This window comes from Planococcus citri, chromosome 2 (genome assembly GCF_950023065.1).
Source record: "Planococcus citri chromosome 2, ihPlaCitr1.1, whole genome shotgun sequence".
In the NCBI taxonomy this organism is placed as follows: domain Eukaryota; kingdom Metazoa; phylum Arthropoda; class Insecta; order Hemiptera; family Pseudococcidae; genus Planococcus; species Planococcus citri.
This window is the reverse complement of record NC_088678.1, coordinates 62,210,824-62,225,644: the sequence shown is the minus strand read 5'-3', so window position 1 is coordinate 62,225,644 and position 14,821 is coordinate 62,210,824. Positions and strand designations below refer to the sequence as shown.

General features: G+C 34.5%; 1 protein-coding gene across 1 annotated transcript; it reads left to right on the top strand.

The window, feature by feature from the left end:
- The first annotated feature begins 1,430 nt into the window (after window positions 1-1,430).
- black (glutamate decarboxylase-like protein black) lies at window positions 1,431-9,454 on the top strand. Its single transcript, XM_065352036.1, has 7 exons — window positions 1,431-1,953; window positions 7,471-7,699; window positions 7,781-8,000; window positions 8,315-8,462; window positions 8,557-8,785; window positions 8,866-9,060; window positions 9,147-9,454. The coding sequence occupies exons 1-7, from the start codon at window positions 1,589-1,591 to the stop codon at window positions 9,318-9,320; spliced, it is 1,560 nt and encodes a 519-aa protein (XP_065208108.1). The 5' UTR covers window positions 1,431-1,588; the 3' UTR covers window positions 9,321-9,454.
- The last annotated feature ends 5,367 nt before the right edge of the window (window positions 9,455-14,821 follow it).

The window sequence follows — 14,821 nt, the reverse complement described above, 5'->3', positions numbered from 1 at the left end:
CTTGGAAAAAATGGGAATTTTTTTCAAAAAGCGAGACTTGAAAAATTTTTTGTTTTTGCATAAAAATATACTTAATTTTGAGTATTTTTTTGAAGGGGGGAGGTGGAGAAGGGTTGTTTCCAATTTTTTATTTTCAAAACGTGAACTTTATTGGTACTTCTGCTAAAAAGAGAGAGTTCTTGTAAATTTCAAGCAAAAAACAAGTCTTCAACAATTTCAACAAAAAATTAGATCTCAGCAAATTATTGGCAAAAAATAATACTTCACAATTTTTACCAAAAAAACGATTTTTTTAATTTTTTGGTGAAAAAACGAAAGTTTTTTAGCATTTTTGGCAAAAAAGAGATGTACCTACTCGTAAAATGTATGGGACCACAATTCTAAAAAAAATTATTGCATAAATAAGTGGCTCGTAGTATTAGAAATGATCAGCTGTTATCGTGACTACGTAAAAGTGGCGCGTCGATAGCACCGCCCTTTCGTTCGAGATTACGAAAAGAATTTTTTCTCGGTTTCAACTCGTACTCGTAGGTATATACAGCTGTGAATTGAATTTCGTATTTTGCATTCGTCTCTTGCTCACACTAACGTCGTCAAGACGAATTTTTGACCCAAACTTATCACTAAATAGCATCGCTTAAATTTTTAGGTATTTTTAATTTCCAATTTAATTAATTTTTATAATGAAGAAGAGAATCTTACCATGATACAGTGAGCTCATTTCTACTCTTTGGTAACTCATTTATGCAATGTCAGCGTGCATATTACAATAGTAACTCGACTTGCCATGTTAATCGGTCATGATCAGTTAGTGGTTGTGACTGTTATTTACACATGGACAATCTTCATTCTTCAATAAGGAAATGTTGGCGGTTGGCCTTTATTTCAGTTCAACTGAATGATAGAAATAGAGATAATATTTCATGAACTGTTTTTTTTTTTCATTTTCAATACCTTCCCTTTCTACCAAAATTCTTTTCATTCCTAGCAAAAGTATCAAGTACGTTAATGCAAAATACAATATACAAACACACGTACGTATTTTTACAATAAACCTCAAACAAGTGGGTATCATTGAACCTGCTCAACTATGACGGATCGGCGGCGAATACGAGAAATACATGGAAATTACAGTTCACGGAAATGCTCGATTATTGTAATTACGAATTCCGTTCATGTATCGTATTATTTGACTGCATTCGCGAAATATAATATTCTAAAACGCCGAACACGTATAGAAGAAGAAGACGACTATTAAGAAACAAAAAACTAATAATCGTGACATTGATACCGGCATCGTCGGTGGTCTGATTACAATGCATATGCCACGGTCAAAAGGGAAAGTCTGGACTGTGGGAAGATAGGTTAATACCAATCGATCATCATCGGCGATGCCTTCGCAGCACCCTTGATGTGGTATAATTATCGCAAATTACAATCGAGTGTTAGTTTTGTTTTGATGACCTTACATATAAAACGGATTAGAAACCCCGCAAATGCGTTCAGTTCGTGATCATCTTCGATTCTAAAATATTTGCACCATTTTCATTTCATTTCTCTTTTCGTCGCCTTATTATTAATTTGCAACATGCCGATAGCTGCGGATATCACTTTAAACTCTATATTAGATTCGGATAAGCCGAATATAATCGAGTCTAAGAGTCGTTTTCTGCTCGATCTATGCGGGTTCGAAAGTGCGCCGAGTAAAATGCAGCATGATAAGTTTTTTCGCGAATGCGTAGATATTGTGCTGGAAGAGGCCGTTTTCAAAGGCAACGATAGGAAGAATCGCGTCACCACATGGAAATCGCCGGAGGATTTGCAGAAAGTAATCGATTTTACGTTAAGAAATGCACCGTCTACGCACGAAATATTACTACAGTTTATCAGAAATGTCATCAAATACAGCGTCAAAACCGGACACCCTTACTTTATGAATCAGTTATTTTCCAGGTGAGTCGATGATTACGTAATATTATACTGTGTTTTTGTCGTATTACTCGTACATGTCTAGTCTGCCTTACATATACCTTTAATTCAGCTCGTTTCGTTTCAAGTTCAAGAGGTCGATCGATCGGCCAATTTTTACAAGCATTGATTTATATAGCTTTCGAGTGATTGTATGATATTAAGTATTTTTAAAAACAAATTTTTAGGGCCAATTAAGGATTTTATTAGTTATTGTTCCTATTGAAAATCGTAGCAAATCAGAGAAATTTTCGGGAAAGTGAACCTTAAAGCATGTCCAATTTAACCAAACTAATTTCAAAAATTTCGAAATTTTATAATGAGCGTTTTTTACCTAAATAATGATAAATCAAGCAAATGGTTCTGGTGGCCTGGTTTGGCATAGATATATTGTTCCACTTCATCCAAAAGTGGCTATCAGGGACCCTCTTTTGGCCAACATTGAAATTTTCAAATGCATTAATTTTCTTTTCAATACCCGAAATCATCTTAGAAGGGCGTAGAGAGGGGGGGAGTAAGGTATTCCAACAGACCGGAAAGTTCTCAAAATACACCACAAGCCCAAACTTCAAGTACTTGAGGGCATTTTTTTGGTTTATCGTAAATTTTCAAAAATCAAATTTGGGCCAAAATTGAAAAAAAAATCAAAATTTCACCAAATTGATTTAGAAAGCTGAAATCAGGTACGTAGCCTATTTTCGACCCAACTCCTCCAATCGAATCAATATAAAACGAGTTCGCATCATTTTGAGTAGTTCGTCTGGAGCCTCCATACGGTTTCTGAAAGTAGAAATTTCCAGTAAATTTCACCCAATAAAGTTAGAACGCTGAAATTCGCATCATACCCTATGATATCAAAAAGCTCAATCAGCTGAAGATGGTTTTAGGCAGTTTTGAACCCTCCGACAATCCTTGGAAAATTCCAGATCGTCAAAATCTGAGAAAAAAATCTGTCGAAAAGAATTTTTATATCTTAAAGGGAGTGGAGGGGGAGAAGCTGAGTCAGCTGAAGATGACTTTGGACCGTTTTGAAGTCTCGTGCAATCCTTGGAAAATTCTAGATCGTCAAAACTTTAGATAAAATCTGTCGAAACCGAATTTGGATATCTTAAGGATGGGGGGGGGAGGGTGTGGAGGAGATGAAAGTGCCAATACAGCATAAGAAAAGTTCAAACTGAAATTGAACAAGTAAACAAACGAATTTCGTTCATGATTTCCATAACTTTCGCAAGGGTGAGAGATAGGTGAAAGGGGAGGGGGAGTAATAAGTATGGGTCCAAATAAAAATCGGTCTCGAAATTCGTGATTTCATGAAATGATATTCATTCCTAGGGGGGAGGAAGGGTTTGGGGTTCCATTACAGCATCAGCATATGTAAAAAGGGGCGATTTTCGTATCGGAAGTTCATTTCCTACAATTTTTCAAGAATTTAACGAAAATTTTGAGCTGTTTCTGCAAATTGATCCCACATTATTGGTGAATAGTGTACAAATGAGGGAAGGAAAAAGGGAGGGAGGGACAGAAAGGAAATACATTGATAACTTACATAAAAATTCAACTCAAAATCAGAGTTGAGGAGCATGAAATTATGCGAAATCTACCCCAAATATAATTTCAAAACCAGAATGAAGAAGGGGGGGGGGGGGGTAAAAAGTAATATTACAGGTTACAGCCAAAAAAAAAGGTGGTTTAGAAGTGAGGGGCTTATTTTTTGAGGTCATTTTACAACGATTCAACCAAAAATTGAACGACCAAATGAACAAATTTCATTCGACTCTCTTCTCAAGCAAAGGGTGAGAGGGTGAAGAAGGGAGAAGAATACGAGTCCAAATGAAAATTTATCTCGGAATGTATTTTTTCGAGGGTGAAATTAGGTCTCTACTTATTCGAAAACGATTGGTCATGAAAATAGGGATGGGGTTGGGTTCCATAATACCATTAAAAGGGGTGGTTGTGTAATCGACAGTTCATTCTCGATTATTTTACAACAATTTCAGACCAAAATTGTATAACTGAACAGGCCAATTTCATTCAACTTGTTTCTCCAAATGGATTTCCAAACCGTTTAGAGGGGTGAGAGGGAGGGAAAGAAAGCGGAATATGGGTCTGACTAAAAATTTGTCTCGAAATTCGTGTTTAGAAAAGTAAAATTATGCGAAAACGACTCCAATATCACTGAATTGAAAAAACTTCGAATATTGGGGGGAGAGGGGGGGTGGGTTTCCGTTGCAGTACAAAAAATCACGAGTTCAGTTTTCCGATCATTTTTCAATACCTCAAAGTGAAAATTGAACAACTTGATAGATAAATTTCATTCGACTTGTTTCTCCAAATTGATTTTCAAATCTTTGGCGAGGGTGAGAAGGAAGAAAAATAAATGGGTTCAAATGAAAATTTGTCTCGAAATTCTTCTTCAGAAGGGCAAAATCATGGAAAAACAACTCCAATGTCACTGAATTGAAAAGATTTTGAATGGGAGGGGGTGGGGGGTTTCCGTTGCAGTACAAAAATTCGAGAGCTCAGTTCCAATGATTTTTTAACAGTTCAAAGTGAAAATTGAACAACTCAACAAACCAATTTCATTCGACTCGTTTCTCCAAAATGATTTTCAAACCTTTGGCGAGGAGGAGAAGGGGGAAAGGGAGAGAAATATGGGCCCAAATGAGAATTTGTCTCAGAATTCGTGTTCATGAAACGTAGAATTACGTGAAAACGATTCCAGAAGTGTCAAATTACGCATCGTTTTTGAAAACATACTCGTACGTGGCAAATTTCCCCTGTTATTCGAAAGAAATTGAATATTGTGAATACCTACGTTCAGACCCCTGGAAAAAATATACACAATAATGAGGGGGGTCGGGCTTGTGCGTACAAAAAATAAGGGATGGAACAATAATGTGAACCAAAACATTTTTTCTTAATTTTTTCCTATGCCAAAACCTAATTTACCTCCGCATATTATGAGAATCTGGAATTTCCAAAACGTCACTGAAGACTCCAGAACGACTAAAAACCATCTCCAGTCGATTTAGCGTGTTGAAATTAGCGTATAGAATGAATTTCAGCTTTCCAAATTCAAGTGGTAAAATTTTGTGGAAATAGCAACTTCCAACAACTTTCTGTTGGGGGGGGGGGGAGGGGGGCAGAAGGAGGGTCCAAAAGTGCTCCAAACGGACTCGAAACTGCTCATAATTGATTCTATGAGTCGAAAATAAGGTACATCGCAAATTTCAGCTTTCTGTATCAATTTTGTGAATTTCTGTTCATTTTTCAAATGGCTACTTCAAATTTTTAAAATTTCAAAATATGGCAACTTTTCTGCAAAAAATTGCAATTTTCAAAAAAAAAAAAATCGCTTTCAAATTCAATTTATTTTTTAAAAATGAGACGTTCAATGTAAATAAATTCTTTCTACTCTCGATTGTGGCCAATGATTTCGGAAAAAACTCAAGGCAGCCCAATTTGGCTTTGGGCATTTCACCCAATCTAATACAGATCAAAAAACGAGTACGTAGATTGTAGAATCGTCAACATTACTCATTGGAAGGGAAAGTAAATAGTAAAAATGTAGGCAATAGGCAGGCTACTTGAAATAATTGCACCAACAACTTTTACTTTCAGTTTGTTTTCCTCGAGCTGAAGCCTTATAAGTGGAAATTTACGCAGTTACGCATTTGCACCTGATGAAATTCTAAAATATAATTGAATATTGTCTTTCATGTCTATACCTGTACCCATAGTAATTTCATTCAACGACTCGTATAAGTTTATACTCATCGTCTAGAATTTTCAGGCAGACATTTCTCATCCATGGGATAAAAATCAACGCTTTGAAATAGCATGAGGGTCATTCCACGTCAATTCGACCGAGAAATGGTAAGGGGGGGGGGGGTCGGCGATTCTTTTGAAATTTTTCCTGTGGAAAGACCCTCCGAATGGATGACCAATGGCGCAAATCGCAGCCCCCCAGCCCTTTTTTAAAAGCTGCTAGGAGGTGTCAAAGTTTTCAGTGAACTTGAAATATCATCCATTTCAGTAGTGGATTACTCGATAACCACGATAGGTACCCACCAAAATGGAACTTTTTTCAATAGCTGGGAGTTTTAAAAGGCTTTTCGGTGACATCATAAAAATCAGTGTTGCCACTTTTCTTCGTACGAAAAATTAGCTCGTAAAGTTTCAAAACGTAGTTTTCATGTCGTTCATATTCTCAAAAATTCTGAAAAAATATATGTATTATGGACAACTTTTCATGCTGAACAACATATTAAAAAATTGAGATAGCATTATGTCGTAAAGTCGATACAAAAAATTTTTAAATTCGTGAAAAAATTCAATTTTTTGATTTAAAACATGAAAAAAAGTTTTGACCGGTGAAGTTGACCCATTTGTCCCCTATTTTAACGTATACTTTGAAAAAGTTGAAACCCGACTTTCACTCGATGAAAATAAACTCATCAAAAAAATCCAAATTCGAAAAAATTCAGTTTTCTATTCAAAACATCAAAAAAAGTTTAAATTTATTCAGTTGTCTTATTTTGACCTCTTTCTGACATATTTCATGAAAAAGTTGATAAAACCACACTCATGGCAAAAAAATTGAAATTCGTTTATTTTTTGAATTTTGATTTTTTTTTGTGATGAGTTTATTTCATTGAGTGAAAGGGTTTTTTCAACTTTTCCAACGGCTATGTGAAAATAGGGGTCAAATGGGTCAACTTCACCAATCAAAACTTTTTCTTATGTTTTTAATCAAAAAATTGCATTTTTTCACAAACTTGAAATTTTTTTGAATTAAAGGGTCTTTCCACAGAAGAAACTTCAAAAAAATCGCCAACCCCCCTCCCCCACTCACCACTTCTTGTTCGAATTGACGCGGAATGACCCATATACCTACCTAAGTATTATTCAGAATAGGTATGATTTTTGACGAATTTTCGGGTTTGGGGAAGTAGGTAACTCAATGTCCTTGAAAACCGTTCATCTTTCTAGTTGAATAAATTAAGGTTATTTTCTTCGGTACGTATCTCTTTCAAACGCTGAATCAATTTTTTCCTGGTTTTTGTACGATTTAATACACACGAGGAAAAAATTGAAGGTCCAAGTTGAAAACAAAAAAAGGAAGACCAAACAAACTTGCAAACAAATATATTGTCCTCATTGATTAGGTAATCACGCAATAATTCGAACACCCATCTCAAATAAAGTTGAGGTAGGCCTATTCATTGACACATATAACGACGTAGAAAAATAACGGTAGACATCAAACGGTATTTTTTCCGGGGTATTGAATCAATTATGTAATACTACAATGTGGCTCGTTTTCTTACACTTGATACGAATAATAATTTAAATAAAAATTACCACTTGAATGTGTGGCCATCATTGTTCGAATTGTGAAGAAAAATTCATTAGGACGTGTATCGTCTTTTATTAACGATCTATACGATCATCAAAACATCATTCGTTTAATTTCATTTTCTTTTCAAATAACGATTTCAGCGTCGACCCATACGGATTAGTTGGCCAATGGTTAGTGGACGCGTTGAATTGCAGCGTTTACACATTCGAAGTAGCTCCTGTATTCACACTGATGGAAGAATACGTCTTGGACAAAATTAGAAATTTGATCGGCTTCGACGAAGGAGACGGTATTTTCAGTCCTGGTGGTTCTATCGCCAACGGCTACGCCATCAATTGCGCTCGTTTTTATAAGTTTCCGGAAATTAAAGTAAATCAAATTTTCAACGAAATGTACCTTAATATCGTGAACATTGAAAATCAGGGCATAATTGACTGCTTTTGATCATAGGAGAATGGACTGCATGGTTTACCACGTTTGGTTCTTTTCACATCAAACGATGCTCATTATTCGATAAAGAAATTAGCCGCATTCGAGGGTCTTGGAAGTAATAATGTGTATTTGATCAAAACAGACAGTAAAGGGAAAATGGACCCTGAAGATTTAGAGAAAAGAATAAAAGAAGCGATCGCTGAGAATGCAGTACCATTCATGGTGTCAGCAACATCGGGTACGTTGAGCTGAATTGCTCGTATTATCTAATCGTACAAATTCGAAGAGTATTTTTCAATAAATTTCGATTTTAGTTCAGTCAAAATTAATATCTTATTTAAGACTAATTAAAATTACAATTTGAGTAGGTATAATTACTCTGATGATAAATTGGCATCAATGACCTTTCAAGTACCTACCCATACATTTTAATGCTCCTGATAACAGGAGTATTTTTTTATCTGCCTAATTCTTATTTCGATTACGCGAGCGTAGCTATTTATATTAAATACTTCATTAAAAAAAAATTAAAATTCAATGACTTTTTTTCAGGCACAACCGTTCTAGGAGCTTACGACCCTTTATCAGAGATCGCTGATTTATGCGATAAATATAAAATTTGGTTACACGTCGATGGTGCATGGGGAGGAGCTGTTATGTTCTCAGCACGTCACAGACACCTAATAAAAGGCATCGAAAGGTCAGTTGAAAATGCACAATTGGCATTCTGAGAATGGATTCGATTTTTTTTTTAAACTAAAAATGGTACTGAAAATAAATTTTCCAAATTTTAGAGCCGATTCAGTCACATTCAATCCACACAAGATGTTAACAGCACCTCAACAGTGCTCAACTTTCATAACCAAACACAAGGACATTTTAAACTCTTGCCATTCGTGCAGTGCTCAGTATCTATTTCAGAAAGATAAATTCTACGACACACGTTACGATACTGGAGATAAACACATACAATGTGGCCGACGTGCTGACGTGATGAAATTTTGGCTAATGTGGAAAGCAAAGGTAAAAAATATCCAACTCAGTGGATCTAAAAGTAAAATTACATGTGGGTTTTTAATCATCCAATATGTAACATTTTTCAGGGTTCGAGTGGTTTTGAAAATCATATTAACCGTGTATTTGACCTTTCGCAATATTTCATCAAACAAATTCAAAATAGACCAGACTTTCAATTGGTGTTAAATGAGCCTGAATGTACTAATATTTGTTTTTGGTATATACCAAAAAGTTTACAAAACCAGGAGAACACTTCAGACTATAGAACTAGATTACATGCGGTGAGTAGACCAATAAATTTTCATCAGTTCGTCTTTTTGTTCATTTATTAATTTTGGATTTTTTTTGTCATTTATTCAATTTTCAGGTGGCTGCGAAAATTAAAGAAAAAATGATGATCGAAGGAACCATGATGATCACGTACCAACCTCTAAATGATTTACCTAATTTTTTCCGTTTAGTAATACAAAATTCGTCGTTGAATTATAACGATATGGATCATATTATAAGCGAGTTTGAAAGATTAGGAAAAGATCTATGAGTTTGCATTTAATCTCGAGAGTGAGTTTCTCTTATTGTTGCTTGTATTTTTAATGAGCATCTATTAAGCATAAGTACTTTTGTATTTTTTTTTCTCCTGTTGTAGTTTTATAATAAATTAAAATAAAGATGAAATGTTTATTTCGTGTGGAACTGAAGACTATAAATCGAGAGGAAACAAATTTAAATCCACAAATTAGCACCTTGAATAGCAAATTTTGAGAGGTAAAAATCAAATTTTTCACCATTTTAGCAACACTCTTCATAAGAAATTTTCAGAGAAAAGTTTCACACTTTTCTCAATGACTGTCAAACTTGCATTGCTGGAGCGAGATTCTACTCCCCCTCACTCACGAAATTAGAATTGGGCATTCATAAAATTACATGTGCCTTCCGGAAGATTTTCGAAGAGAAGTGAATTTTTGACAGCTCTAGGTTGAGGTTCGAATTTCGTATCCTTTAGCCTTTGCGCCGTTTATTTCCTCAAAATAACACGTTAGGCAACTTCAATGGCAGTCAACAATTGACAATCTCATCAAAAATTCATTAATGGATCCATTACCTGCAAAATCACAAACTGTCAACATGTACATCACAATGCATCACAATGGTTGTTAATTTTTTTTTTTAGAATGATTAGGGCACGTAATCTGTTGCGAAATTCGAATATTTGAAATTCAAAAGGTTAATTTTTGGAAGCGGATTTTTTCACTCAGTATTCGTATACTATACTCGCTATATCGAGCATTACCATTCGATTATAGAAATAATCGAAATTTGTGATAAGATTATTTTATTTTCAGAGCCTATTAACGCGATACATCGCAACACGAAAGGGGAGAAGAGGGAACTTACCTCAAAATATGATATTTCCACACTTGATGCTCAAAATTTGTATTCAGTAAACTCAACAGCCCCACAAAGCATTTTCAAGACAATAATTCTGATTCCACGCAGGTTTTCAATGAAACATGTGTTATCAAGTTCAAGGTGAAAAAAATATGTATGTACTCGAGAACATCGCGGAAAGAGTGAAAAGTGGAGTAATTCGATTCAGAAATGACGATGATGAAGATTTAAAACCCAAAGACAGCCATATATTAGGGTGACAATGCTTCTAAAACACTCATCATTCAATTTTTCAGATATAGGTTCCGCAATCAGAGTGAGCTGAAAATCAGAATGAAGCTGAGGATGCAAAGGTTGAAAAAAGTGAAATTTAGGGTCGTTTTAAGGACTTGAAAATAAATTATTGAAAGATGGAAAATTTGAAAAAAATCAACTGGTAATTATAGGTAAATCACCGGTAATCACTGGTATTTCCTGGTAATTTCTAGTAAATTGCTGGATTTATGTTTTTCTGGTAAATTACTGTCATTTCTGGTAAATTGCTAATAATTTCTGACGAATTATTTGAGGTTTTTTGGTGAATTACAACTGGTCATTTCAGGTTAATTACTGACTATTGGTAAATTTCTGGTAATTACTGGTATTTCTTGGTAAATTCCTGGTATTTATGGTTTTCTGGTAAATTACCAGTCATTTTTGATAAACTGCTAATAATTTCTGATGAACTATTTGAGATTTTTTTGGTGAATTACAACTGGTCATTTCAGGTTAGTTACTGACTAATGGTAAATTACTGGTAAATTACTGTTATTTATGTTTTTCTGGTAAAGTCATTTCTGGTAAATTGCTAACAATTTCTGATGAATTATTTGAGATTTTTTGGTAAATTACCAACTAATCCTTTCAGGTTAATTACTGACAATTTTTGCTTTTTGTCAAATTAATACTGATGATTTCTGCTTTTTTGGTCAAACACGGGTAATTTTTGCTTTCTTAGTAAAATACTGGTCATTTCTGGTAAATTGCTAGTAATTCCTGATGAATTATTTGAGATTTTTTGGTAAATTACCAACTAATCCTTTCAGGTTAATTACTGAAAATGTTTGCTTTTTTGTCAAATTAATTAGCCTACTGATGATTGCTGCTTTTTTGGTCAAATATTGGTAACTAATTTTTGTTTTTTTGGTAAAATACTGTTCATTTCTGGTAAATTGCTAATAATTTCTAGTAGATAAATTATTTGAAATTTTTGGTGAATTACCAAATAGAAATTTCAGGTAAATCACTGGCTATTTTCGCATTTTTGGTAAAAATCCAGGTAATTTCTGTTGTTCCGATAAATTACTAGTAATTCTTTCTTTTTTGGTTAATATGGGTAATTTTTAGTAAAATTCTAGGTATTTCTGGGAAATTGCAGATAATTGATGGAAAATTATATGTGATTTTTGGTGATGGATTACCAACTGGTAATTTCAGGTAAATGACGCTTTTTTTTGGTAAATAACTTGTAATTGTTGGTCAATTTCTGCAAATTACTAGTAAATTACTGGTATTTCCTGGTAATTTTTGGTAAATTACTGGCATTTATGTTTTTCTGGTAAATTGCTGGTAATTTCTGATGAATTATTCGAGATTTTTTTCGTAAATTACCAACTAATCCTTTCAGATAATTACTGACAATTTTTGCTTTTTTGTCAGATTAATATCATTTCTGCTTTTTTGGTAAAATACATTTACAAGTAATTTTCGCTTTTCTAGTAAAGCACTGGTCATTTCTGGTAAATTGCTAGTAATTTCTGGTAAATTACCAAATGGAAATTTCAGGTAAATTACCAACTTTTTTTTGCTTTTTTGGTAAATTACTGGTAAGTTCTGCTATTTTGGTAAAATTCAAGCAATTTTTGCTTTTTTTGATAAATTACCAGTAATTTTTGCTATTTTGGTAAATACGTGAAATTTTTAGTAAATTTCTGGGAATTTTTGGTAAATTATCTGTGATTTTTGGTGAAAGTAATTTCAGGTAAATGACTGGATATTTTTGCTTTTTTTGGTAATAAATAACTTGTAATTGTTGTTTAATTGCTGCGAATTACTGGTAACTTACTCGTAATTTCTGGTAAATCACTGAGAATATTGGTAATTTTTTTGATGAATTGTTGTAAATTTTGGTAAATTACGGGTAATTTCTGGTAAATCATTGGTATTTTCTGATAAAATATTAGGTACATATATACGGGTTTTGAGTGAATTACTGGTAATTTTAAGTAAATTACCTGCAAGTAAAACTGAATTACACGAGATTTTTGAAATTGTTGATGAATTACTCATAATTTTAGGTGAAGCTCGATATGAAGAACCCAAAATTTTTGGTCAATCACTGTTAAGTTTTGGTAAATTTCTGGTCAGTTTCGGTTAATTTTTCGTAATTTATTGCTCATTTATGGCAAATTAGTGGTAGTTTTGGTAAATTACTGGTAATCAGGTAGGTATGTAAATATTATTGGTGAATTGCTGGTGATTTTGAGATAGATTACCACAAGTTGGTGGGGAAGGGGGTTGTCTGAATTTTTTGAGACCATGATTCATGTCACGATAATGAGTTCCCAAAGTAATGTAACCATTCTATTGGACTTCTGAAAAAAATGCAAATATGTAGGTACCTATTATTACAGTCAAACCATCTATGATCATAAACCTTTTTCCTTTTTTTGTGGGGGGGGGGAGGAGATTTTGATGAAAATTGTGTAGCTCTTGGTCTACAAGAGATGAAAAAAACGCCAAAAATTGAACTGAAACTGTGATATTTTGATATCTTGTCTTTCAAGGAGACTGAATTACTTAAAATAAATATGGAAAAAACAAATGAAGCCGATTCACTGAATCTGAACCACAGTCCTTGAAGCATTTCATCTCACTCATCTCAAGTACAAATTCAGAATATATTATAGTCTTCTGTCGTTACAATCTACATAATAGCGACACAAATAATGACTTGATCAGTGAATGATGCTTTCAAGAAACAAGAAAAGACTGAGCAAGAAGCGAATTAAAACTTCTTTAAGCCTAGGTTTGCATATTCTATTTACTCTCCTCCCCCTCCTCTTTGAAACAACTTTATGTCGAAACATCCATTCGGCATCCAACAAAGAAAAAAATCAACCCGGACTAACACAGAAAAATTCTACACCAAATCAAAAATTGAATTCAAAATAGCTACCAAAAAACATCACGAATAATTAAGAACACCATAAATCGACATTGAAAATTATAATTTGTAATCTTATCGCTGACCAGAAAAAATCATTGTGAATTACTGTTTTAACCATTCCAAATCAGCATGGCAAATTCATTTTCAAAACCTCACAAAAAATTCTTTTGAAATCTTCGCTGAAAAATTCAGTGCTAATGATCAATTGATCATGAAAACAAATTCTGAAATGAGTGAAAAAACTCAATTCTAAATCATTGCCGGAAAATGTAGGTATTCGAAATTACGAGAAAAATAATAAGATGAACAAAGATCTCAAAAAGGGTTCAGATCCCACTTTCAAAAATGTTGTCATCTGATTATTTTTGACGTCATTTTCATAGAAAGTGTAGGTATGGAATTCAAACCCCTCTGAGTCGAAAAATGCCAATACTTCCAAGATGGGGGGGGGGGGTGAAAGAGGAGTGCCCAAATTTGACATTTTTAACAAAGTACTCGTTCTTTTTCGAAAATACCCCAAAAATAAAAAATTTCGGACACCAGTATGACACAACATTTTCGTATAAATTTCACGATTTTTCAAGTACACATGGCAAAAAGTTAGCCAAGAAGTGTTCTAAATCTATTCGTGATATTAATTAAGTATCGAATAAATTAAAATTATAATCGACTATCAATTTTCCTTGTCGAATAATCGGATATATCCGTACTAATTGCTACGAGTTATTACACCTTCCGATGCCCTTGCGAATTCGAACCGATCGTGAACTTTTTTTTTTTGTGAAATTCAAAGGGGTGCGGTTATGAAGAGGGGGACGGGGAGGGGAATGAAATTTCGACAAAAAAATCGATCGATACATTTATCGAAATCACGATTTCAAGGGCGCCTCGCCGCGTCGATTTCGTATTGAGTAATTAGCGCGAGTACAAAATCGTTAACGTTAATTGTGCAGCTGCGGCTGCCTACGAAGATTAATAGACGGCGGTATGGCGTGGTGCGGTCAGCGGTGACTGGGATCGGTCTTGATACGGATTCGATGAGTACAAGATAAGTATGGTACTTAGAGACTTAGCAATAATACATATAATCACGAGTAATCTAATCGTGGTTTACTTGCCATTGATAATTTATCGAAGTTAATTTCCTTCCGTCGCCGTGGGCGATTAACGCGAGGACTCGGCAGCTGATGCTGTGATTTTTGATGGACCGTGAACCGCTCCCCATCGTGGTTTTATATGCAAGCCGGTCGCCGCGACGATGTTCCGTACTCTCCGCAGTCCGGATGGGCGCGGGCGTCGCACCGGCACGCGCGAAGCAGACGGTGTGATTTTTTTACTTTGGCTTCTTCTTACAAAACGATAGGTAGTTCGTGGTAGTCGTACCGGAGGCGATAGATATGGCCAAGATTGAGCAGCCGTGGTGGCACGCGACGGTGACCGCGGTC